The sequence below is a fragment of the Solenopsis invicta genome, chromosome 14 (genome assembly GCF_016802725.1).
Source record: "Solenopsis invicta isolate M01_SB chromosome 14, UNIL_Sinv_3.0, whole genome shotgun sequence".
NCBI classification, from domain to species: domain Eukaryota; kingdom Metazoa; phylum Arthropoda; class Insecta; order Hymenoptera; family Formicidae; genus Solenopsis; species Solenopsis invicta.
Window position 1 is genome coordinate 13915610 of NC_052677.1, and position 25729 is coordinate 13941338.

A 25729-nucleotide genomic window follows, 5' to 3' on the forward strand; every position below is an offset into this window, starting at 1 on the left:
TTCATTTTTGTACGTATTTTAATTTTGTAAAAGAATTTGGAATGCTGTAAAATCAATTCAAAGGTATATATATTTTTTTTAATAAAAAAATATTGATAATTTGCTCTACGAATCCCCTTGTAGCGTTCTACTAAAATTAGTTTGATTTAGATCTTTTTGAAATAGATTCTACTTTTCATCATTCATGACAACGTCTCGCTAAACGATAGAGCATTTGTTAAATCGCAATACCTACAACGAATAAATATATGATCGTAATGCAAGAGTACTCACCATGCTCCGCGCCGGACGTTATCCCTGCGCCAACTGCTGCTGCTCTCTCGATCTGGATATCCACTCGCTCACCCGTCGTCGGTCCAGAAAAAACACGGCTAATTACTGCCACGCACATCGATTAATAACGCGACACGATTCGTTCGCGCGGCACTTGGCTCGACACTCCCGACGCGCGTTCACGCACGTACGCACGTTTTCCGACATGCGGGGAAATACGCCGCAACACTTTCGCATCGATGATCGAGTATCGGATTTGAGAAAACTCTCACAAAACACACACATATAATATGATCACCAGACACACTCGCGACACTGCACTTTACACAAGATACTCCACTTCACTCCACTTGCTGCACGCGTTTTGATACGTCAACTGTGCGCGATCATCGATCGCGGATCGCGACCGTGAGACGTGCACACGTCGATTTACGCGACGCCCGTTCGATGTTTTGTGCGACGCCGTCGAAACGTAAATGAACGCGGACGTACGCGCATTTTTGGCGCGGGCCAATGTTTACGATGACTCGACTCCGCCGCGATCTCACCGGAACGACCGCGCGCGACGCGTTCAACAGCGAGATGTCAACAACTTGCGTGCGTGTTTACATAATGGCGATCTTCTTTGAGTCTTGAGGATAAAGTAACAGAAAAGAGAGAGAGAGAGCGAATAAAAATAATTTTATAATACAATGAGTTTTCAATGAACATTATTTTATCGCTTATTATTATATTGATATTTGTGTATCCAATACGATTTTATTTTTTTTCCTTATAGAGAAATTAGTCAATTTAGTAATATATTAACTGCTTACTGTTGCTTATACTCATTATATGTAATAATTAATACAGTACTAAATTGACTAATTTTTATAAGGATTTCGATTCAAGAAACAATCTTAAAGACGTTAATTTCTTCTTAGTTAAACATAATAAAAACGTTCAAATAGAATTAAAACCTAAAGTATCACTATTTTATTCGTTCTACAGTCTTTAAGTACATGAGTATTTTAATGTGCAATAATTAACGTTTTTATTAATTTAACTTCTGACTTTTATATAGAAGAAAAGATTCAATAAATATTTTTCGATACGTTTTAAATATCACATAGTTATAAAAAAAAATCGATTAAATAATTAATTTAAATTAATCGCAAAAAATTTAATTTGACATTCATTAAAATTTAATAAGTTAGGAATAAAAAGCATTTCATAGTTAAAACTTTATATTAAAAATAAAGTCGAGAATTATATATGTATATTAAAATCTTGAGACAAAGAATTAAAAATTATTTTAAAAGTTGTTTACGTTTGTCGAGCAAGAAGATAATTTAATCATATTTTAATATCGTAAATATTTCTTTTTTCAATCCGTAACAAATTTAATAATATTAAAAATTTACTCTAGACAGCTAAAAATGCTTACCATTTTTATTCATAAATATTCCTAAAATTTATTTTCCAAAAAACAGTAAAATATAGTAAAATTTTATGAAAATTTTTTATATAAAGATTTTGGAATAATACTAAAATCATTATTATATATAAAATAGTTTTTAAAAATGTATTGTATATGTAAGAAAAGTATCTCTTATTTATACAATATTTATATATATTTTTCATAAATATTCTATATATAAATATACGTGGAATATAAAAAATATACATAAATGTTATTATCTTGTTGACTTACATTTTTCGAACAAAAGAATATGTACAAAATATTAATTGTGCATACATATCTGAAATATTTAAAATATTTCAATCATTCTTATAAAATATTTTTAAAAAAATTTACAAATATTTTGTGCCATCAAAAATACCTTACGTACTACGTATCCACACTGTTACACTATTATATTTATGTTTATTATAAAAAAAAAAACTTTCTTTAAAAAAAATATTACATGCTGTCATCTAACGTGCATTTCTCAAATTTCACTTTATACGCAATCGATAATTTCAGCACGTTGCACATTTTTATCTCTTTATCTTCTGCAGCGCATTTCGATTCTTTTACCGATATATGATACTAAGCACGACTTTAGAGGTTAAACGAATAGACGTTACCGACGTTATATCGTACTTATCGACATTATAGTACATCATATTTATCGACGAAAATTGTAAATGTCGCTTGAAATAATATGCTTGAGAATATGGCGGAGCAAAAATTCTGAAAGAAATTTGGAAAATGTATCATCTTTTTGTGCAAATTCTCTGACATGAAAATATACTCTCTCGTTTATATATCGCTTTTCCTGTTATGGAATTTATCGCATATATTAATAATTCATTGGCTGAAATAGAGCTAAATTAACATTCGATAATGCACGAAACTGAGAACCTTGGAAAAAACAAAAATCAGAACGGAAGTCGAAACCTCTGAAACAAAATTTGTTTCGTTTACTCTTCTGCCAATTTCTCATTATGTTCGACTTATGCTCCAATTTTCATTTTCGCCAGAGAAGTTGTCAGTCCCGCCAAAATCACACATGAATTATAATCTATAAAATATTATACATATATATACATAATTATAATATTTGCGTTCCCTTGTAACGCAAATATTGCATTCCATCAGGTTGCCTCTTTTCTCTCTTTTTCTCCTATCGTTCCCTCCAAGAATCTCAAGAAGGGCAGCCATTATGCAAACAGCAACAAGTCGTGCGAAATAACGACTCACCGAGCGGTCGTCACGTAGTCGACCGTTGTCTTAGGTCCGCGCCTTCCAGGGTCGCGTCCTTTTGCGCTCGCGAAACCACATACTTGATCTCCGGAAAAGGTTAATCCGCGCTCACGACTCGCGAAAAGGACGATCCGAGCCGCCGGCCGCCACACTCGTTCTCGTGTCCGATGAGAAAGAAACCGTTGGGTGCTTGGTTCAAACGGCGCGGCGTACGGCGTGAAATTCGCAGCATCACGTGACTGCAGAGTTGCGCAATGCATCGCTCATTACGTCATGCTCCGAAATCAAACAAGTTCACGCCGTACATGTATGTACGCACGCACGGCGCGAGCTAACCTATCCCTCGTGCCTGTCGATTTAAAGGAGGGATCAGTCCCCAGCTGCAAACGCGACATGTCAGCACGCGAGTCTATCTCTCCGATTAATAGACGTTGACCCGCGAAATTGCGAGAATGTTCGTCAACCCGCTGTCGCGTCTCGCAACACGAACTTGATATCTATTTCGAGTCGTACGCAATGCGTTAATCGTTTATTTATAAACGTCGCTGTACCGCTTCTCCAGCCGACGTTTACCGAGGCCTTTCCGCACTCTCGTATTATTGTAAAATGTATTAAACTTTGTAGTCTTCCTTTTCTTTCGTTTTTGTCGCGCACGAATTATGGACGAGGTTTGGTTTCACCTGTCGAATCAGCTCGAAACGTTGCAGGTAATCGGATTTCCCTCCTTCTGCGCTTGCTCCTACGATCGTGTTTTATGTAATATTTTTCAGTTACAATTTTTTAATTTAATTTAAAACCAAAACATTTCACAGATGCTTTTGTTTTCAAGTTTCGCGTTATAAATTTGCAGTGACTAGACATTATGAGCACATCTACATTTGTGTAATATATAAATTACATAAGTTTTACGTTTTCCCTTATTTAAAAGATAAATATTTTAATATTATATAAATTGTATAAATAGTTTAATATTATGTAAGATTCTGTTGTTTGAAACTTGATATACATATGTGAATCACTTGGTATAAAATATAATTATTCATAAAAAATCTCAGTAAACTACACAAAAAAATTTGGGGAAGGTTCAAGCATCAGTGGCAGTACAACAGGGACAGCAATGGTGTATAGCATGGCTGGCCCAACTGCGTCAGCTCATCCTGCAACTCTGCAACGAACAACACGTTCAACATGCCAAAGACATTGTGCTGGGTATGGCCACTACTGTACAACGAGGGTGGCAAGAAGTTCAATTTCAATATTACAATACCCAATGGAGTACAGTAGATTTTTATCGCCAATTAGGGACCTTGTACTCTAACAAAGGTACCTTGAATATTCAAAAACAGTTTTAACAGAGTATGTTTCTCTAATTGTTAAAATTGACTTTTAACGACTGAAAGTTTGTTTATATTCTGTCCACAGTGTCAAGGAGAGAAACGATGTTTTGCTTGACGGGCCTAGTGATTGGAACTATAACAGGTTATTATGTCGGCATACATTGGAAACCTACCTCACAACATGTACGCCATATAAAAACTATTGCCTGCTATCATTATTATGGTATCGAGGTACATCTACAACACATATCCTATGATAGTTTTGAATATAGATACAGATATTATATCTTACTACTGTTATAGGGTGTGTTAATGATAGAAGATTTCGAAATGCCAACTGTTAAAAAATCGAACGAATTACTTATACAAGTTAAAGCTGCTTCTCTTAATGTTATCGACACGAAAATATGCTTCGGTTACTCTAGGATTTATAGAAGATTACTTAACTCAGGAGTAAGTAAACTTTGCCAAGAATCCACCACGTTTCATGTAATGTTATTGTAATGCACGAACATATGTATTTAGAAACAGAAAGAACTACCTGTAACTTTAGGGAGGGATTGCGCAGGAGTGATAATTGACATTGGACATGGCGTTATGAACTTTGACATTGGAGACGAGGTATTCTTAGCCGTTCCATCGTGGGCTCCTGGCACAATGGCGGAATATATAATTGTTCCAGAAACTCAAGTAGCAAGACGGCCTAAATCGTGTAACTTTGAAGCCTCCGCCAGTCTACCATACAATGGTTGCCTGGCGTGGGATGCTTTAGTTAATAGATCAGTCATCAAGGAAGGCAATGCCAAAGGAAAACGGTAATACTTTTAAAAATTAAAGAATGTGTGAATCAGGATTTTTTGACGTCGAATCGAATCAAATCATTGAAATATAATTTTTTAATTAACAACCTAATTAGTGTTAAAATGAATATTGATACATAGAATAACAAAAAAATGTCTATATTTTAAGAAAAAATATTGACTATATACTATAACTATAATTTCAATTTAAGATTGTCAATATAATTTGTATTTGAATTTCTCAAATTCAAAATTTTCGAATAATTCAGATTAAAAAAAATTATTGAGATTTAAATCTAAATTTAATTTCCATCCGAATTCGAGTTTTACGTGATTCAATTCAATTCGAGTTCGAATAATTTGTATGTCTCTATTAAAAATCTTAGTTCTCGTGTCTGAAATATAATAATTTTACTTATTACAGAGTTCTTATTTTCGGTGGAAGTACTCCGATCGGTTGTATTTTGACGCAATTAATCAAGTTATGGGGCGGATATGTAGTAACCGCCTGCCGAATGAATGCCGTGCCTGTAATGAAGGCACTGGGTGCCGACGAAATTATAGTAATGAACGAAATCGATGTGGAGAAGGAATTAGAATTGCACGATAAGTATGAAAAACAGTTATTACCACAAAATTTATATATTTAGAAGTCTATTATTTTAATAGGAAATATAGTAATTTTTTAAATTATTTGACTTACTTCATTACAGGTACGATGCAATTTTTTATACTGATAATCAACCCTTTCAAGAACATATTTTAAAAAGATACTTATTACCTCATGGCTCCTACGTATCAACTGTTCCTGAACAATTGACGTCAGACTCACTGGGATTTATCTGTGGAAGTATATTTGCTGGATGCGTTAGAATCAAGTTATTAGTTCAGGTATTAGTTTACACATTCCAATTTAATAACAGTTATTGATTGTGTGTACTGATTAATATTTTAATTTATAGTATATGTTTGGATTTAACATGAACCAATGGAACGAAGGGAAAAAATTGAACGTTGGGTATTTGCGAGCATTATGTGAACTGACCGATGCAAATCAATTGCAAACAGTTGTTGACAGGGTGTACGCGCCGTACAATATCGAGCGAGCGTTACACCATGTCCTAGATCCGAATTCTATTGGTAGTACGATTATAACATTTCAGTGACGTATCATTGGAAAATTGGAATTATTGGAATCATTGAAAAGTTTATATCGCGACTATATATCTTGTACATAACAGTGTATAATTTCGGTAGATAATCACTGCCGTATAATGTTAATAAATATTTACATCATTGCAAACCAAGAAATGATAGTTAAGACTACTTGGTGCGAAAATAAAGACTGAAACAATAATTAATAGACCAAATGTAGAATATTTTATCCTTTTATAAAAATCCTGCCAAGTTATATAAATAAGAAAGACAATGTATAATTAAAATACAATGATACAAATAGATACAAATGATAATAAATTGGATGATTATATGCATGAATCTAAATGTTTTAACAATGTTGTTTAGGTAAAGATTTTTATAAAAAAAATACCATGCTTGTTAAAATGGATTTATAAGAATATTGTATACGAATATATTGTATTATGTTTTACGAAATAAATAGAAAAATTATACTATTTTTACCAATCGAGACTGTAGTTTGTGTAGAAATTCATAAAAATTATGCGCAATATATGCAGCATTTTATACAAAGTATAAATATGTTATTAGCATTGCTATATATTTTTTGTCAAATTCATAATATTATCTCACTTTGCTTTACCTCGAAATTTGCTGTTACCTGTCTTCGCCTTTTTAGCCGATGGCTTTTTCTCTTCCGTCTGTAATCGTGTGTAAAGAAAATATTTAATTTAAACTTAGAGATTAGATAGTAATATTAAAATTTCTTTAAAAAAGATCTCACCTTCCGTTTTGGAGTCGGAGTCGAGTTCGGCAAAACTTTGAAAAACGAGTCCAACCGACCCTGCGTAGACGTGTTTCGAGCCTTGTGAAGTTTCTTAGCTCCGTTTTTAACCCGTTCCTCGTTAAATTGTTTGTCACCACATAAGAACTTCACCAAACCTTCCTCATCTGGTTCGGACCATTTTAACTTGATAAAATAAAAGCATATATAGAAAATATTTGTCATTAAGTAATGTGATTTACACAGAGAAAAGTTATGTGATATAAAAGTTACCTGAATGTCGTCTGCATTCGATATTTCCGGTTCTTGAAACAATAATCGCGCCTCTTTATAATTCCATTCTTCTGGTATAGAATATTTCTTGGTATCTATATTTTCAATAATCTTTTCGAGGGACCTATATGTTTTTATCAATTCTATTGCCCTTTTTGGACCAACGCCTTTTATACTATTTGTATAATCACAACCCAGCATAATACAGAGATCAATAAACTGTAAATTATTATAATTATTATTATATACTTTATTTTACATTAATTGATGAATCAATATTGGTATTATATTAAATAAAAACAATTATCCATACCTCATCACGATTCAGCTCCAAACCTTCAAGAACTTTATCAAAATGAATCTCCTGTACTGGCAACTTCCTGGCTTCACTAAAAGTTAAGCGTCGAAGTAGCACATTGGAACCAAAGGTTAGTGCATCCATGTCTTCTGTAGCAGTGGCAAAGACTTTACCAGCTTTCACTAAAGCGGCACATTGTGCTTCAGCCTCACAAGGAGCCTGCATAGAAAAGATTATTATAGGAATAAATAAAGAAATCACAATTTCATACAAGCACTTACATCAATATAAGGTATGCCCATTAACTGAAGTAATTCTTTAGCTTCGTCAGCATGAGTTTTTGTAACTTTAACCAATCTCCTATTAAATTTGTCTATAGCTTCCACATTTCCTTTAAATAAAAAAAATATTCATTATAAAAATCTTTGTTATCTTATATAGAACATAAGAATTATTTTGTGAAAGAACTATTACAGTGATAAAGATATTAACATTACCATCCTCTTCAGCAGCCTGCAGGAGTTTCTGTGCCTCATCTCTCCTCTCAGCTCTCTTGGCTAATTCTCCGCTTTTCAGATTTGGTGGTTTTCCATCAAATACGTACACAGGCTTTATTCCTTGTTCTACTAAGCGTATGGTGCGATAAAACGTACCCATTAAATGACTATGTAACAAAAAATTTACATTGCCAATTAGCTCTTAATATAGTCTCTCATGCACCAATTCTTAATGTTATCTTTTCAAAAAATCAAATACAATTTATAATTGATTGATGGAGATTAATATAGAATTAAGTCTATAAACTATACCTGGTTGTTTCACCATCCACAGTAGTGAGCTGGGCTCCTTCGCTACGCACAGCTATGAGAAACTGATATAAACACATGGATGCGTCGATAGCTATCTTGCGACCTGGAAAGTCAAAAATAATATTAGACACAATAATATTACAAATGGTATGACTGATAATTGATCTTAACGAGAGGATGCAAAATACAGATTACAAAATTTTATTATTGAATCCTCATCGATTGTGGCTCTTGGTAAGACAAAATTAAACGTCAGACAGGCAATAATCACGTACCAAAATAATGCTTCAACTCTCGCTCTTTGATAGCTTCTGGAGCTATGTCGGCTATTAACTTTGACAAACCTAAAATACCCATGTTAGCGAAATGTTTATCATGCACGTAAAAAAGCCGATACTGCGTCACACAGCAGACATTTTCTGAAAGGCGAACTCGCTTCCCGCCAATTTCCACGATACAACCGAAACAGCCTGGGAGTCGACGAATCCATCCAGATGCGCAACTTCTCATTGAATGGTGAAGTAGGAATTGAAGATGATTGGTTTAATCCAAAGATAAGAACCAATCATCTTCAATTGCAACTCAAGACAGATAGGCCGGTATTCATAGTCGATTTTCTTTCTAGAACGGACGATCGTTCATTCTAATTGGATGATTCCAGCAAATGTCGCCCCGGCGACAAACCTGGGAGCCTATTCTCGAAAAATAACACATACGAAAATAGTAGGAAACTCTATAATATTTGTAACGTATACTATAGTATTTTTGTATATTTTCGTATGCGATATTTTTCGAGAATAGGCCCCCTGGATTAAAATCCACTGCAGTCGAAAACGCTATCTCAAAACACTCGAGTACGAATTCATAGACGTTTTTCAAATCTCAGTCCTCAGATCTCAAATCTGTCTTTGTCTTGCTTATTACATTACCATATGCGAAAGAAAGACAGATTTGAGATCTGAGACTTGAGAAACGTCTATGAATTTGAACCTCGCTCGCATCAAACACTCATACGGGATGACGAGGATACGAGTTGAAATGTGCTGCGACGTATCGCGACCTTCCGCCGTGCTCCCTAACCGACCGACTGCTGCTACTGCGTAGCGGCGGCGGTAATGGCGTAGCGACGCGCAGGCGCGGCACGCGGCAGTCACGCAGCTACGCAGTGGCAGCAGTCAGTCGGTTAGGCAGGACGGACGAAAGCGCGTCGCGGCGCATTTCAACTCGCATCCTCGTCGTCCCGTACGAGTTTTTGACGCGAGCGAGTGTTTCGAGAGTTTCGTGCAATTTCGTCGAGTGTCGGAAGTGAAATAAATTGTCGGGCGTTCGTGCCAACATTATTCGTCAGTCGAATGCGATGTATTGTGCGAAATTATGTCACGTTTAATCGTGTTTTGCATCTTCTCATCATTTTTTCACGTCGACGCCTATGTATGTATGTACGCGCGGTATGCGTGATGTCCAGTGTCCACATGCCCACATGTTGGTAGTTAACCTCCAAAGTGAACGCGCCGCATGCTTCTCACATCGGTATTTCCTTATTTAGGCAATAAAAAATGATAACAAGTAATTGTGATTTGATAAAGACGATCGAGGATGATCAGGAAATGCCTGATTATTCGGAGAATTCGGACGAGGAGGACGACGTAAGCTGAAACTAAAGTCAATACTATTTCCCAAACAGCAATGTTTTTTAAATGTGTTTTAAATATTTAAGAAGCGCTATAATGAATAAATATTTAAAAAACATTTAAAAAATATTGTTTGCTGATTGAGCTGTGTTAAAAACATTTTGTTTTTACTTCACAGAATACTATTTGTCATCTTATATACATTTTTGTTTTCTCTCCGATGTTTTATGCAATATTTTTTCTCTAAATTTCATTTGTCAGTATCAGCCAAGGAAGCAGAAGAAAAAAGAGAGCAAGGATTTTGACAGCGACTTCCAATTTACTGCCGCTGAACACAAACAGGATCCTTGGAATGACCTGAGCAAATACATTAAACGCAAACCGAATACAAAATTAGATGACAAGATAAAAAAAGTCAGGAAGGAACATAAGCAGGTACATAGTATTGTTAACTGTATTGTTCAAATTATAATGCAAATTATGTTATAATAAATCTTAATATTTTAATATTTATTGAAAATTAATAAATAAAAAATTTATGAAAGAGAATTGGCTATTATGATTGTTAGGCTGGGACAGAGGATGATCCTGTTAAAATTGAACCAGATCAAGACGATCTGAAAACAGGTCAGGATGATGATACAATTTCTCTATCAGAAGATGAGCTTAAGAAAGGTAGAAATATTTAATTTTATTTATGTAATATATAGTTAAAACATTCAGAAATTATGATTTTAATAGATTTATTTGCACTCACATAACAAAAAATTTTTATAGATTGATAGTATTACTTATACATATTTTTGATAGGCAATATATGTATAGATATTTATCTCGCTTATTAATTAAAATTGTAGATACTTTTAAGACCAAGAAAAAGAAAGGCAAAATGAAAAATTTAATGAAAGAAAAGGACCAGGAAACTATTGACTTTGAGGAATATACAAATTCTCAAACATATGCTACGTTTTATCAAATGAACTTGTCTCGACCTTTGCTGAAGGTATGCAATATCATTAGTTACTTAATAAAGTAGTAATTGAGACAGTACACACACACACACACACACACACACACACACATATATAAAATAGTGAATTATATGTACTAAAATATTGATATTCATAAAAGAAATAGTAGTATAGTACTGATTTATGATACTAATTCTTGATTGACTTCATAAACTTCTAGGCCATAACAGCAATGAATTTTGTACATCCAACTCCTATACAAGCCGCTACCATTCCTGTAGCTTTAATGGGTCGTGATATCTGTGGTTGTGCAGCAACAGGCACAGGGAAAACTGCAGCTTATATGCTTCCTGTTTTGGAAAGATTATTGTACAGACCATTAGATGGTCCCGCTATTTCGCGCGTTCTCGTACTTGTGCCTACCAGAGAGCTGGGAGTGCAAGTATATCAAGTGACAAAACAATTAGCTCAATTTACAACGGTAGAGGTTGGTTTATCTGTTGGTGGATTGGATGTGAAAATACAGGTGAATTATTTTATCTTCTGTAAACTTTTATATAAATTGTGAATCAAAATTATAATTTTATTTAAATTTTATAATTTTATAAAATTGATATAAATTTTTCTTTAAAATTTTGTATAAATTTTTTTATATTAAATTATCAATACCAAAATCGAATAACATTGTAAATTTTTTCACTCGAATACAGGAAGGTGTACTGAGAAAAAATCCAGACATTGTAATAGCAACACCTGGAAGATTAATCGATCACTTGAGAAATGCTCCAACTTTTTCATTGGACAGTATTGAAGTATTAATTTTGGATGAAGCCGATAGGTAAAATAATTAGTGTTTGAATATATTCCTATAATATAATATTGATATTGATGTTAATTGATTACACATAGCAATAATTATATTTAACTAATCTTTTTAATTTAAGAATGTTAGATGAATATTTTGCTGAACAAATGAAATATATCGTAAAGCAATGCTCAAGAACCAGGCAGACTATTCTCTTCTCTGCTACCATGACCGAGGAAGTCAAAGATTTAGCCGCAGTATCTCTTGACAAACCTATTAAAATATTTGTGGATAGTAATCAAGATGTAGCTTTCAATCTGCGTCAAGAATTTATTCGGTAAATTATTTGCAGTTATTATTTTTTATATATCATTATTACTTATCAAACAAATATAATTTAGCATACGTAAGGAAAGAGAAGGAGATCGTGAAGCAATCTTAGCAGCGCTAGTTTGCCGAACTTTCCACGATCATGCCATGGTTTTCGTGCAGACAAAAAAACAAGCTCACAGATTACATATTTTACTGGGATTATTAGGTGTGAAAGTAAGTAAATAATTAATTAGGTTATAACAATACAAAAAAAGTAGAAAAGAATAGTATCTAATGATGAGTGTGATACTAAATAATACAACTTTTTTTTTTGTATTCAAGGTTGGAGAACTTCACGGTAATCTCACACAACCACAACGATTGGAAAATCTTCGGAAATTTAAAGATGAGGAAATTGATATCTTGTTGGCGACTGATGTTGCTGCAAGAGGTTTAGATATAAGCGGCGTAAAGACTGTGATTAACTTCGTGATGCCTGCCACTCTACAACATTATATACATAGGTATGAAATAAAAACTCTAATATATTGTTCACGTATGTAACGAAAAATTATGTTTGTAATTATTAGAGTGGGGAGAACTGCAAGAGCAGGGCGTGGCGGCGTCTCTGTATCATTAGCTGGAGAACAAGAACGTTCTTTGGTAAAAGAAGTTATCAAGCAAGCAAAAAATCAGGTTAAGAATAGGATAATACCGCCTGACATAATAGAAAAATATAACAAGAAATTACAATCCTTGGAATCAGATGTGGAGAAGATTCTGCAAGAGGAAAAAAGTGAAAAAGAATTAGCTAAAGTAGAGAATGAAGCTAATCGCGTTGAAAAGTTACTTAAAGTTGAAGATGACAAGGATAAGAGAAGTTGGTTTCAATCCAAAAAAGAAAGAAAAAAAGAAAAAGGTAATAAATACATCGACATATTTTAATGTAATACTTTATATCAATAAAAAAATATAATATGCCACCGTGAACTTCAAATTTTATATTTTCAGAAAATTTCCGATTAACCAAGAAACAAGTTAAAAGTAAAAAGCATGAGAAAGAACCTTCTAATATAGTACAAGAAAAAAAGAAGAAACAAAATGAGCCTAAAAAGGATACAGCTGAGGATAGAGCGAGGAAAGAATTAGAAAAGATAGCTGCTTATCAAGCGCGATTAGCCAAAAAGAGTAATAGACAGAAGAAAATTAGGACAGTTACAGATGAAAATAATCATAATTTTGCTAAAAAAGGTATAATTTCGCATTTATATCGGGGAATAGAATATAGAATTGTCGATTCAATAATTTGTTATTTTAGGAGCACTGAAACGACCAAGATCGTCATTTGCCACTGATTTAACGGATACAAGTAAGAAGGGTGTTAAGAAAATGCGATATGAGTAAGATCTTAACTACACATACATATACATATATAAATGCCTTAATCTATAGTACAGAAAGATTTCTCTTTTGTTTCAGAGCAAATGTTAAGAAAAAACAGAATGCGCAACAGAAAAGTAAATTTGCTGCAAAAGGAAAGGGCCAAAAGAAATCTTTCAAAAAACGTTAATTTTATAATATGTAAATATGCGCATAATTGCATAATTAAACACACATGCAACATGTTACTTAATTTGTTTTATTATAGAACCATTACAATACGTCATATCTCACAGATCGACAGATGAATAGCACTGATTAATTGGTTGTTTAATCAGATTATGTAATATTTTTCATAATCTATAACCTATTTGAAAAAATTGCAGTACTATGCAGAAAAATGATCAATATACTTACAAAAATATTATTATCGTATCAATGCCAATTGATATAGAATCTATAGATACTTGGTGATATATAATATAAAGCATGTATCTAATCAAAAATCTGATATGAAATATGAAAAAAAATATCAATAACGAGAAAAAAAATTTTTTCAGATTTGGAAAATTATACAATATTGGAAAAGGCATTGTACTGTAATTTCTATGAAAAGGTAATAGGTACATGTTAATTCTATAATATTTATCCGAATCCAATCATCCATCATCATTCACTAATTTCATGCACAATTTTCATTCATGTTTAAATGTAAGATAGTTGAATGTTTTAGTTTAATAATTATAATGTTGAGAACTTAAATCTTTAAAACCTAGGCCCTTACTCAAAACTTCATTCAAAAATTCATACCCAAAAATCTTCCATCTTTCAATATTTGTAATATTTAATAAATAAAATTGAGACGCATTTATCTTCTCTTCACACACATGTATGTTGCAAAACTTGCATATACATAAATTAAGGTATAACGCAATAATCTTTTGCAATCGGTATAATTTTAATTTTATGTTTATTTATAAATACAAAAGTTGAAGGTTTTCGCAAGTTCTCGCAATATTCTTTTTTTTTTTTCATTGTTACACATAAATCATGTTTAATGTGTATCAATCATAATAATCGCGACTAAAGTGTGGCGATAATTATATTGTTAAAAACCAACAACTTTGGATCACAAAGCCAATAGACACACAATATCTTATCTAATATGTATCGTTTATGCAACAAAACTATAGTATTTTCCTTTGCTGTTTATGACAATTTAATTGTGTATGTATGTGTATATATATATATATATTTGTGTGTGTATGTGTATATGTGATATATCTGGGTATATTCTCTTTAGAAAGTTTTTACTTTATTCATTTATTAATAAAGTTGACAATATTGTTTTATATATGCTTGTTTGTTTAAACTGATACTATTTTTCAATAAAATAATATGATAAAATAATATCATTTTATTAGACGTTCGCGAAATAGAGAAAAAAAAATATTTATGTCATAGTGCCAAGATGAATAATGATCACATGTCCCATAAACATTTCGATCGAGGAAAATTTCGTTACAAGTATAAAGTTTACAAAAAATTTTCGTTCTGGCTATATACGGGCCATTTGAAGGAAATTTTTTTGTCATATATTATAAATTACTTAGTATGTTCTATCATTCAGTAAAAGTAACGAGAGAAATATGTTATATATAATAATTTTGTCAATAAAATAAACATTTATGGAGCCATATATATATATCTGCGAAAAATCAATGAATATTTTCGTTCTATCTTTTTTTTCTCACACAGATTGCAAGTCCAGACAACTCTTTGCATTGTAAGCCTGATGTTACTGTCATAATCTTAATATCTCTTACACTCTAGAAATACACGAACGACTTAGGTTTATTAATTGTTATACATAACCAAAATATTCTGTTTTCTAATTTGTAAAGTATTTTTTTTTTAGATTCTTTAATTTTCTTATCATCATGTTCTTTAAGTCTGTCCCCGTCCCAATGTTCCCTCGGGTATATAGTCCGATCACTGAATTATTTATTTACTTTATCCGATTCCCTTAATGCCCTCTTTGCTGGTGGTTCCTCGATCTGAAACAAGAACAAAATAAATTCAGACACTTTATATTAAAGAATTCGTGAAAATAGAAGAGAATTTACCTCTTCTTCTAAACCAGGAAGTTGAATCCTGGTCTCCGAAGCTTCCGCAGGCTGTAAATAAATTTAACTAAATACATCTTATCAAATACATCTTTTGATCCAACACTAGCATATTTATAGAAAATGCATTTTTAGCGAGAGGTAAAAATGTTTTTTCTATACACAATGTTATTCTAATATTATATCTAAGGTACCTGTGCATCGATGCATTCCATTTCTCCAACTTGCAGCTTGAAATCACAATTATACATATTCGAAGAATACAATTTGTGTGATGATGCATTACAATTATTTTGTTAATATTGTAGCAATATAATTAATAGAAATATGTATTATTATTTACATAAACTCCGAGTTTAAATTAAACAAACTAGAGACATTTAAAAATGATCGAGAAATTATTCAAAAATCAATCTTACCCTTGCATCTGTCTCATTAGGTCCAATGCCTACTTCCTTCTGTTGTTTGGATTTAGTCTTGCGTTGTGGTCTCTCATTGACGGTGTGTGTATTGTGGAATGATCCCTTTCCTTTTGGATTTGTCATGTTCACTTGTAATTCCGCAGGTAAGTAATTCTTCTGATTGTGTAAGTTTTCGTCCGATCGTTTAAAATACATCGTAGGAATTCGCGTCTCGCTCGGGAATTCTTTCATGTCAAAATTGGTAGTCTTAGTGTATATTACATTCATTGCCAAGTCACAAACTGCCCATAATTTCTGTGTACGTAACAAAAATAAAAATTAGTTCAATCGATTATTCGGAATGAGCTAAATCTAAAATTTACAATAATTACATAATTCATTTCGTTGTCATCAGGTTTCAATGCATCCTTATGACTCTTCATACGTTCGACAAGATTTTTGTAAAATCCATAACAATAATATTCGTTTTTCGTGATGAGAGGCTCCAAGATGAACCAAAGACATTGTTGAATGACTTTCAATTGGCTCACCGTTACATGACTCGTAAATTCCGGATCATGAGCGAGAATAGGTACGGCAAAAACTAGCATGTAATCCGGCAAAATATGGGGCAGTTGATCTGAGAAATTACAAAATATTGAAACAAATTTTTCAATTAATGATTATCAAATTAACAATAATTTGACGAAATAAATAAAAATAACACTAAAATAAAATTAAGCTATAGTTATTACTATACTTTATTATTTAATTTCTTACCCATGGCCCGTTCAACAGTACCCAATGAAAGAGTCTTGACGTAATCTCTTCTTTTATTTATGTCTGTCTGCATATATGTCTTCAATACACACTTTAATCTCTTGTCCTGTTCTTTACCAGCTAGAGCGTAATAGCCCATGAAATCAAGTGGTAGACATTTGTTTGGAATTCCTCTTCCTAGACCTTTGTGCAATTTGGCACCAAAAGCCTCTCTAACTTGAGGGATTTCATCCTAAGCATCAAATCAATATATTAAAATAAATTATAACCAAAATTTGTTTTTTATCATATCAAACATAAGAACAGATTCGCATGCTGAACATACCACCATAAGTTGTGAAAGATTGTAAAATTGTTCTGCAGTGAATTGATCGCCAACGCCTTTCTGTTCGCATATTTTCAACATCGAACAACCGGCTTGCAATCGTAACCAGCTCATTTCAGCTTTGCTTAGACGTCCCTGTGACAATAAGTCTCCCTTGTTGACCATGAAAGCATTTAGCATTCTGAATGTCTTTTGCGCCGACAGTACGTCAGTTTTCAGTCCTAATAACCAGCGCGCCATGCACTTCAAGCCCTCCAATCTGCATCGTGTCTCTTCTGGTAATTCATCCTCTCTACACCAATCTCCCTCGATAGCCTCAGAGGTTTGCTCACTGCTCTCCTTCACAAGTAATTCTTTAACTATCTGCAAAAGTGAAAATCATACCGTGTATAACAAAGTGCAAAGAGCATTAAAATTATTAACATGTAATTTTATTGCACTTACTTTTCTGGACACCATATTTTTTATTTGTACTTGATATTTGTCTGGCAAATTATACGCTATGTGACCTAAAGTAACTATAGATGTTCGATAATATTCCGACGTCGGTGTCAATGTGTTCTTAATTCTTTCGATGATCTCGGGAAAAATAGTGTCGTGAATATTGGTCATGTTGACAAACAAACATCTCACAGCTTGCTTCGCTTGCTTCGGTGTTCCTGTCTCGGCGAAATTCTTGCATATCGGTACCATAAGGTTCATAATGTCCGGCGCTACGTCGCACAATGGTTTATATTTTCCCAGAAACGTAAAAATAGAAAGGACTAACGGCGCAACCATTTCATCTTCCAATTCAAGCAAATTGACCAGTTGCATCAAGATGTCGTTATGTAGAAAATGCGGACCGAATACGAATGAAAGCATCTAAAATATTTCAGGTAGTGTAATTGTGTGCTTTTGGTTATAAAATTATGATCTCATGATGTATAAAAAAACTTATAATGTACCCATGTGATTATTTATAGAATGCCGAATTGTCGACTTACCACTAAGAGTCTCAATCCTTTCTCTCCAGCATTATTCGGATTAAGACCGACTTCTTCTATCACGTTACCTCCCTTCAAACAGTCTAAGACGTACCCGATCAAGACCTAATTTGTACATATACATAGATATTAATTCTTTATAAATAAAAGTAAAATAGACTTAAAACTTTAAAAGACGGAATACCAACCCGAATTGCTTCTTCGTCAATCATAACAGAGCTTACTCTTTCGAGAAGCATCTTAATTGTATTATAGTATAAATTGGTCATAACAGGCTGTCCTAATTTCTTGAGAACCTTAGTTATTGTTTCAGCACATTCCTTGCAGGAAACATTCGGTTGCACAATAGTTTCCATTTCCTGTAACAATTTGGTGTCCTTTTTCATGTGACTACTGAACTTTTGAAGAAATTCCTGTACTTTCATAGGATCTGGCAGAAAGCGCGATATCTGATGAATTTTTGTCATTAGCTCATTTTTAGCGTCCGGTTTTTTTACAATGTCAAGCCATTCAACTACTGCCCTTCGCACCCTAAATATATACAAAATTAATTTGCATTAGAACAAAGACATCTTTGTGATAGTTTGTAAATTGAAACAATTAATGTATAACATACGCAAGTTGATGCTTTTGAAGTTCCACAAATGCTTTCGAAGCATGATCATCAATTGTACCCAAAAGATGGTACAATTTTTTCATTCTCTCTTCAGCTTGTAGTTGATAAGGTACTAGGCATGTATTAAGCAATCTTTCTACCAGCAATCTATCTTCCATACCTGCCATGTAATAACCATGTAATATTTTATCTTTTATCCAGATAACCGCTTTCTTTGTAGCCTGTGGTACATCGGCGTCATTCAAGTGTTTCTTGTATATCATAGCTAAGCCAGACATCGCCTCTTTTCGTATTTTAAACTAAAAAGATATGATTATTAGTAAACTGAAGCCATAAACCTAAATATAGAATTTAAACTTGATTCATTAGCTTCTAATTTTTTTTTATTTTTTTAAAGACCTTAAAATATTTTGAAAAATGTATTAAATACAGAAAGAAAAAAAATTGCGAAGATATTGCTCTATAAAGGATAGGTTAAAAGAACAGTTAAATTTAATATTTTACCTTTTTGTCCAAAGTCCTTTCTTTAACAAATTCGAGAAGATCCTCACTATCCGACACAACTTCAAAGTCTCGTCTAGCAGTCGTCACTATAGCCATAACAACCTCGTAACGGACGCTCTCATCGGCGTCATGTTGTCTCAATTTTAAGGTATCCGTGATATCTTTTCTTAATTCAGGATGATTTAACAGGAAGTGCATCGAATACTGCACACATTTAATACGAATAGACACGCTGATATCGTTAAATCGTCCCAGAAACGCCCTCCATAATTGTGTATGCTGTATGGCTAATTGTGAGCCTTTCTCGGAAAACATTCTCGCTAGTAACGCCACGGCGCCCAATCTCTCGTTTTCAGAAGAGGATTTCAATTTACATTCTAGTTGCGGAAGGACGGACAGCAAGACACTTGGGCATATGTGATTCAGCTCATAAATCAGATCGTATACCTTCTTGCAGATTTGCAAGCTCTTCTCCTCCTTGCCCAATATCAAGACATGATTGAAAAACTGTAAAATGTGAAACTTTCAGGCTTGTTTATAACAATGTAGATCAATAGTTTAACTTACTACCTTTTTCTAAGAATTTAAAAAAATAGAAAGTTAAACAGAGATTAAATAATATACATTGGTGCAAACAATCTTTATTATATAAATTATTATATAAAATGTCTCTAAAAATGAACACATTCAGCTTGACAATTTTTAACATTATTATTACTTACCGCCTGAATGTATGGTTCTAATGTGTCACTACATTTGATTACCAGGTCTTTAGCAAGCGTATATGCATTCTTCTTCTGTGTTTTGTTGGGTTCTACAATATTCATAAGTATGATATCCAAAAGCTCATTACTGACAATGTCTGATTCGGTAATAAGTGGGCACAAAACATCCAACATGAAGCTCTTAACTTTGCCAGAATGCTCGTCACTAAAAATATGTTGTATTAATTGTATTACATTGCAGAAATGTTAAAAATCTATTTTCTTTTTCTTATCTTCGGGTATACTCACTTGACAATTTTGAACATGAGAGAAAATAATGCACAAAATATCTCTTGGCAATCTTCTAGCTCAAAGCACATGTTAAACGATTTAACATAAGCTAAATTTTCAAGTAGATAGAAGTACCTCTTGAAAGCGGGGTCTTTAGGATCTTTTAAGCCTGCCAGTTGTTTGATAAGGAACAGGAATATCGTTTTCACCTAAAAAGTTAAAAATAGTAATGATAAACTGTTTAGTTTAAGTATTTATAATCTTTATCAATTCATGTAATAAATTGATAAGATTATAATGCAAATATTCACCTGATCGGCATCTTTGTAAGGAGCTTCTGGTGCATAAACTCTTAAGACATCTGCAATGCAGCAAGCAATTAGAAGTTGTACATCCTTGCTCTGATGCATCAGAAAATGTTCCTCTGCCAAATGCAATGCCAGTGGTATGTATTGTTGATACATTCCCTCATCTTGTCCCATAGCTTGCAGCGTATGCGCCAAGGTCTACATATTTATTTTATCTTAATATTATGTTTTGTATATAATGCATTTAGATCCACTACATTCAGAAGAAAAAGCTGTGTAAAATTCTTTAATACAATTGATTCATGGCATTTAGATCCAGAAGAAACTAAAGACAAAAACCAATCACATTGAAGAATCTTACAACAATGGCAATGCTACTTTTTCTGCTAAACAATATTTTTTATAATAGTAAGATATTCCTCTGATTGTACCTTGAGTCTCCTGATTAGCTCATCTGGACCTAAATCTTCAGTGACCGATCTGCATCCTTGCGGATATATTATTTCAGACATGGTGGCTACTTAGTGTACCAACCCAATAAAACCAAGAACCTTTATCTTTAATGTATTCTAAAACACGGTCCAAATTCTGCAATAATAATTATCTATATAAAATTCTATAAGATATAGTTTGAGTTTAAAAAAATTTTAAATACCAAGGACATAATTAATACTTTCAATGATTTGTTTGTTTTCCTCACAAGGTCTATGTTAAGTAATATGTCATTGATATCTTATCTCATATATATATATATATATATATATATATATATATTGATATCTTATCTCATATATATATATATATATATATATATATATATACTATATTACAGTATAATCTTGTTTTCAGAAAGTACAATAAAATACATTTATAACAGAAATAAGCCTCTTTAATTTACATAAATTTAAATAAAACTGAGTCTTGTAGAATGCTTTAAACTTTCCACAAGTTGGTTCAGAAGAAGTCACACATATTTATAGTATATCCTACAAATTGCAATATAAAGCTCAATATTAATGCTTAGGATGCAATGCTAGTGATATCATACTTTAAAAAGCTGATAAAAGTCACATCCGGATATATTTCAAGACAAAAACGCCAATATGAAGATACTACATGTAAATGCTAGATTAGGTATAATTCGTGAAAACTATGGAAGGTATGAAGGTACAGGACGTTCGCGTTCGATAACATATTTCACGACGGACGCCAGAACGGCAATTCATCTCGATTCGCGAACAGACGGATGGAACGTGAGCGGAATAAAATCCTGAGTTACTCGAATGCTGTATCGGTACGTCGACGAGCGTACTGATTTTCGGAACAACGGACAACCGATCGGTGGTCAAAGAGTTTCGAGGTTAGGTACGCTTGCCGTGCACGTATACAAGCCACGACGTAAACAAGAATCTCGCGTAACGGGGACTCTCGCGGCGAGGTGCTAGCGGGGCCGGGAACGTCGTGGCGGGAAAGGAGTACTAGCGGCGCCGACGTGGTCGTACGTTACCTGGAGATATGCATAGACGCCGCAAGGCCCGTGACACTCGCAATATCAATAAAGCACACGTATCGCGACGACGAGCCGTCGCCGCCACCGCGCGCGCGGTGGATCGCCTTTCACGGAGGTTGCACTCGCGCTCGGGCTTTATGAGCCGCGGACTCCAATCGCTTTGGTTCTTAACTAAGTGCGTGCGTACGTCCCGCGACGTGATCCGCGCGACTTTCTGTAGACACTTAGCATGGTCAGCAGGACCGGAGCGTCGGCGAAAGGAGAACAGCGGCGAGACTTGCTTCTAGAGTACGCGGTTAAGCGTGCCGAGGGACGCGACAGCGCGATTCGATCGTCTTGAAGTTTGCCGATCACAACCGTACGAGTGCGATGCGTCGCTACATCACCGGCCCGCCGCGCCCCGCGATCTCATTGGTAGAGGTGCCGCGCGAAGTTGCCGCCACTCGCATGCGATTTATCTCGAAAGCCACGCGTCCACCAAGCTGGAAATCGTCGCGAGAATCTCGCAGCGAGCTCTCGGACGAAAAGAGAATTGACCAATCGCATTTGAATACATCTCGTCGCCGAATCTCGTTTTGTCCGGAGATTTTAGAGTAATTTATAGCATAATGGGATTTGACGCCACAAATGTTTCGGAACATTGTATTGACCAATTAGAATAAAGAATTTTACTAATTGACTAATCAAAGAACAGTTCAAACCACTTGTAGCGTCAACTCGACCGCACCCATGGACAGAAGGCCGAAGCCGAGAACCTTGCTGAGCGTTCTCATGAACTTGCGACGACCAATGGCGATGTTTTCCCCGCGACGCACATTTTATGGCAACCAACGGCGATAAATCGCCGCCTGCGGCGGACGTAAATTTTGTTTAAAATTTATTACACTTTATTTGTTTAAATTAATTCAGTACAGTTATTTAATAAGTTTTTGATTTAATAATTCAAGTACAAGATGGCAATAATTGTTTTGATATAAGTTCTTTCTTTTTGATCCTTAAAATTTTTCCACTACTCCCTCACCTCAGTCCCCCCTGTTGTAACTTGTCGGCGATATATGTAAACAGTATAACCTCCGGTATATTCTGAGATGATCCGTAAAAATCAGTAGAGATGTCAACGCAGCAGCGACCGTCGATCGCGGTTCTCCATCCTGCGACGTAAATCCTAATAGGTCACGTCAGGTGTTGTGGTGATTAATCTTGAGCAGCTATGGAATTCGTGTGGAACCTCGTTGGCCGCAACCTGAAACGGTCACTTCTAAAGGCGCCTGTAACACGCCTGCAACACGTGCGATGCATCAGGTACACATGTTTCTTTCTGCACGTACATAATGAACGAAATGAATTGTAAATCGTTAAGCACTTTGAATGATTCTACGTTACGGTCACCTATGAACGAAAGAGGACCCTGGCTCTTGAGGGAGTCTATGAATAATTGGCGGCTACTACGCCGTTTATTGTAAAATTTCTTTGTCTTGTTTATACGCAGGATAGTCTTGGAAAAGAAAGAGAAAAAGGGGATTGCTACAATCTATTAATACAATTTACATTGTTGAAACATGATATTTATTTATTACATCTGTTAAGTTAGAAATAAAGAATGAGTAAGGAACATAAACAAACGCACATAAAAAAACTTCAGCAAGTAGTACAGCAAGTAAGAATAAACTCAAATTTCATATCAATGAATATTTTTCATTGATATACTAAAAAAAGAAGAATTTACATTGCTTTATGTGATTGTTTACTCTTGCTAGTTTAGATCAAATTTGGGTTTTAAAGCTACTTTTATAAGTTATATAATAACCTGTTATACTAGATATAACATTTGTAACAACAGTATTTAATTATGTGATGTTTATGATGAATGTCTTTGCAGATTGGCAGAAGTTGGTAAACTGGAAACACCAAAGTTACAGGGAAAATACGACACAGGTCAATTAATTTTACACAGAGTCTTTGGTTACCGAGGTGTGATTCTTTTTCCATGGTTGGCAAGAGTATATGACAGAGATATATCTAATAAGAAGGATGAGTATGTATAGTTATTTATTGTTATGCTGATATTATATTTTTTTCATATATAAATACTATACAGGTAACCTATGTATTTAATTGCAGGAAAGATAACAGCAATTTTAACAGTGTCAGTGAGAAGGAAGTAAAAGGCAGGACCCATACTTTCTATCAAGTTTTAATTGATCAACGCGATTGTCCTTACATAGTAAGTAACGTTATAACTATCTTAACTATTACAGCAATTTTTACAGTGATTAATACACACATATATAACAGCGTGCACAAACAGAGGCAGTTACTTTCCTGGGCAACCATGAGAGCAGTCGTAGCTTGTATGCTATCCCTGGGTTAGATTATGTTGCTCACGAGGACGTTCTGCCATATACCACGAACGAGAAAGCAGCGCTGCAACATGAATTATTTGATAAATTTCTGACCTATCATTCGGACAAAGAACCATGCTTTGTGGCACAGGAAACTCTTCGCACATGGCAGAAAAAGAATCATCCGTGGCTCGAGTTATCAGATGTACACAAGGAAACAACCGAGAATATTCGCATCACTGTTATACCATTCTACATGGGTTGCAGGGAAAGTCAGACCACTTCTGTATACTGGGTCAGTATAACAAAATAAAATATTTTATTTTATTTAGGAAAGAGACTGAAATTTGTTAACATTATGTCTTCTGTTCTACAGTGGCGTTATTGCATCCGACTAGAAAATTTGGGTGAATTAAGCGTGCAGTTGCGCGAAAGGCACTGGAGAATATTCAGTCTGTCGGGTACGTTGGAGACTGTTAGAGGGAGAGGCGTAGTAGGTCAAGAACCTGTGCTATCGAAAGCTCTACCTGCTTTTCAATATAGTAGTCACGTGAGCTTGCAAGCTCCTAGTGGTCACATGTGGTAAGTGCGATACTTCGTTTCTTTTCAACGAGAAAAGATTATTTACTCGATTGTTCCCTCAACGCCTCTTTGTTTTCAGGGGAACATTTAGGATGGAAAGAGAAGACGGATATGCGTTCGATTGCAGAATACCACCATTCTCCTTAGAATCGAAAGCGGAGCCGTCTACGCCCAATGTAGAAATCTGATTCTTTAGAGAAAAATCAATAACTATAAGCGATGATTAGTTAGATAAAAATATAACAATTACTAGGTCACTATAATACAGCTTCAAGTACAATCAAGATTGATCTTAGCGTGAGTCTTGTGATAACTTTTGAAACTAACTTTCCCAGACAGTTTCAATAAAATTATAATGTATATACTTTTTCCCGAAAACCCTTTACGATCTCCCATGTAAGAGGATATTTATCCTCTTATTCATTTTCTAACATGGTCTAATGTTAATGAAATTTAATAATATGCTAATGTAAAAAAATCAATTCTTTAAATATAATGAAAATGTAAATACAGACAAAACACACACTCAACGTGGATTTTGCAATTTTATTACGTAAAATTACACTGTTGCTTTAAAAACAAAGAAGTGCGCGAAAGAAACTTTTTACAATCTATATATTTGTATTTTTTATAATTTTATCGCGCATCTAAAACGTTTTGTTTGAAAAAGTTTAAAAACTTTAAAATGTCAAAGATAAAAAATTTCAGGAAAACTTGAGAACGAAGAAATACGTGAAAGAAATTCTTTAACGACG

General features: G+C 34.0%; 6 protein-coding genes across 11 annotated transcripts in view; 3 read left to right on the top strand and 3 right to left on the bottom strand.

Moving 5' to 3' along the window:
* LOC105196220 overlaps positions 1-1258 on the bottom strand; it is a 103696-nt gene extending 102438 nt beyond the window's left edge. The window contains exon 1 of the mRNA XM_011162029.3: positions 274-1258. The gene's annotated coding sequence lies outside the window, so the exon portion shown is untranslated. The remainder of the gene's footprint in view (positions 1-273) is intronic.
* Positions 1259-2580: 1322 nt separating this feature from the next.
* LOC105196216 (reticulon-4-interacting protein 1 homolog, mitochondrial) lies at positions 2581-6456 on the top strand. 2 transcript variants are annotated; one of them, XM_011162020.3, is made up of 8 exons: positions 2581-3669; positions 4045-4285; positions 4385-4530; positions 4603-4752; positions 4825-5114; positions 5524-5709; positions 5813-5990; positions 6062-6456. In XM_011162020.3, exons 1-8 carry the CDS (start codon positions 3622-3624, stop codon positions 6263-6265), a joined length of 1443 nt encoding a protein of 480 aa, XP_011160322.1. In that variant the 5' UTR covers positions 2581-3621; the 3' UTR covers positions 6266-6456. The 2 variants fall into 2 exon arrangements, with proteins under 2 accessions (XP_011160322.1, XP_025993180.1); XM_026137395.2 differs by having other exon boundaries at positions 3160-3669; positions 4018-4285.
* LOC105196215 (flap endonuclease 1) lies at positions 6457-8941 on the bottom strand. Its single transcript, XM_011162019.3, has 8 exons — positions 8676-8941; positions 8401-8503; positions 8089-8255; positions 7873-7982; positions 7607-7810; positions 7294-7512; positions 7021-7206; positions 6457-6937 (listed from the first exon to the last, which is right to left on the bottom strand). Exons 1-8 carry the CDS (start codon positions 8908-8910, stop codon positions 6866-6868), a joined length of 1296 nt encoding a protein of 431 aa, XP_011160321.2. The 5' UTR covers positions 8911-8941; the 3' UTR covers positions 6457-6865.
* Positions 8942-9568: 627 nt separating this feature from the next.
* LOC105196213 (probable ATP-dependent RNA helicase DDX27) lies at positions 9569-13747 on the top strand. 2 transcript variants are annotated; one of them, XM_039457367.1, is made up of 14 exons: positions 9569-9831; positions 9947-10046; positions 10293-10466; positions 10601-10706; positions 10889-11034; positions 11223-11528; positions 11713-11840; positions 11947-12144; positions 12209-12353; positions 12462-12643; positions 12710-13038; positions 13131-13370; positions 13438-13519; positions 13599-13747. In XM_039457367.1, the coding sequence occupies exons 2-14, from the start codon at positions 9957-9959 to the stop codon at positions 13687-13689; spliced, it is 2217 nt and encodes a 738-aa protein (XP_039313301.1). In that variant the 5' UTR covers positions 9569-9831; positions 9947-9956; the 3' UTR covers positions 13690-13747. The 2 variants fall into 2 exon arrangements, with proteins under 2 accessions (XP_039313301.1, XP_025993179.1); XM_026137394.2 differs by having other exon boundaries at positions 9569-10046.
* LOC105196214 (sister chromatid cohesion protein PDS5 homolog B-A) lies at positions 13745-22476 on the bottom strand. Of its 4 annotated transcripts, none has more exons than XM_011162016.3 (17): positions 22048-22476; positions 20972-21128; positions 20544-20738; positions 20251-20441; positions 19960-20167; positions 19238-19744; positions 18734-19032; positions 18306-18648; positions 18118-18222; positions 17576-17995; positions 17132-17494; positions 16807-17038; positions 16419-16666; positions 16045-16341; positions 15820-15855; positions 15626-15676; positions 13745-15556 (listed from the first exon to the last, which is right to left on the bottom strand). In XM_011162016.3, the coding sequence occupies exons 2-17, from the start codon at positions 21050-21052 to the stop codon at positions 15500-15502; spliced, it is 3633 nt and encodes a 1210-aa protein (XP_011160318.1). In that variant the 5' UTR covers positions 21053-21128; positions 22048-22476; the 3' UTR covers positions 13745-15499. The 4 variants fall into 4 exon arrangements, with proteins under 4 accessions (XP_011160318.1, XP_039313298.1, XP_039313299.1 ...); XM_039457364.1 differs by lacking the exon at positions 22048-22476 and adding an exon at positions 21589-21965; XM_039457365.1 differs by lacking the exon at positions 15820-15855.
* Positions 22477-22873: 397 nt separating this feature from the next.
* LOC105196207 (polymerase delta-interacting protein 2) lies at positions 22874-25504 on the top strand. The gene is made up of 6 exons (XM_011162007.3): positions 22874-23352; positions 23930-24085; positions 24172-24274; positions 24346-24687; positions 24769-24974; positions 25054-25504. Exons 1-6 carry the CDS (start codon positions 23261-23263, stop codon positions 25160-25162), a joined length of 1008 nt encoding a protein of 335 aa, XP_011160309.1. The 5' UTR covers positions 22874-23260; the 3' UTR covers positions 25163-25504.
* Positions 25505-25729: the final 225 nt, after the last annotated feature.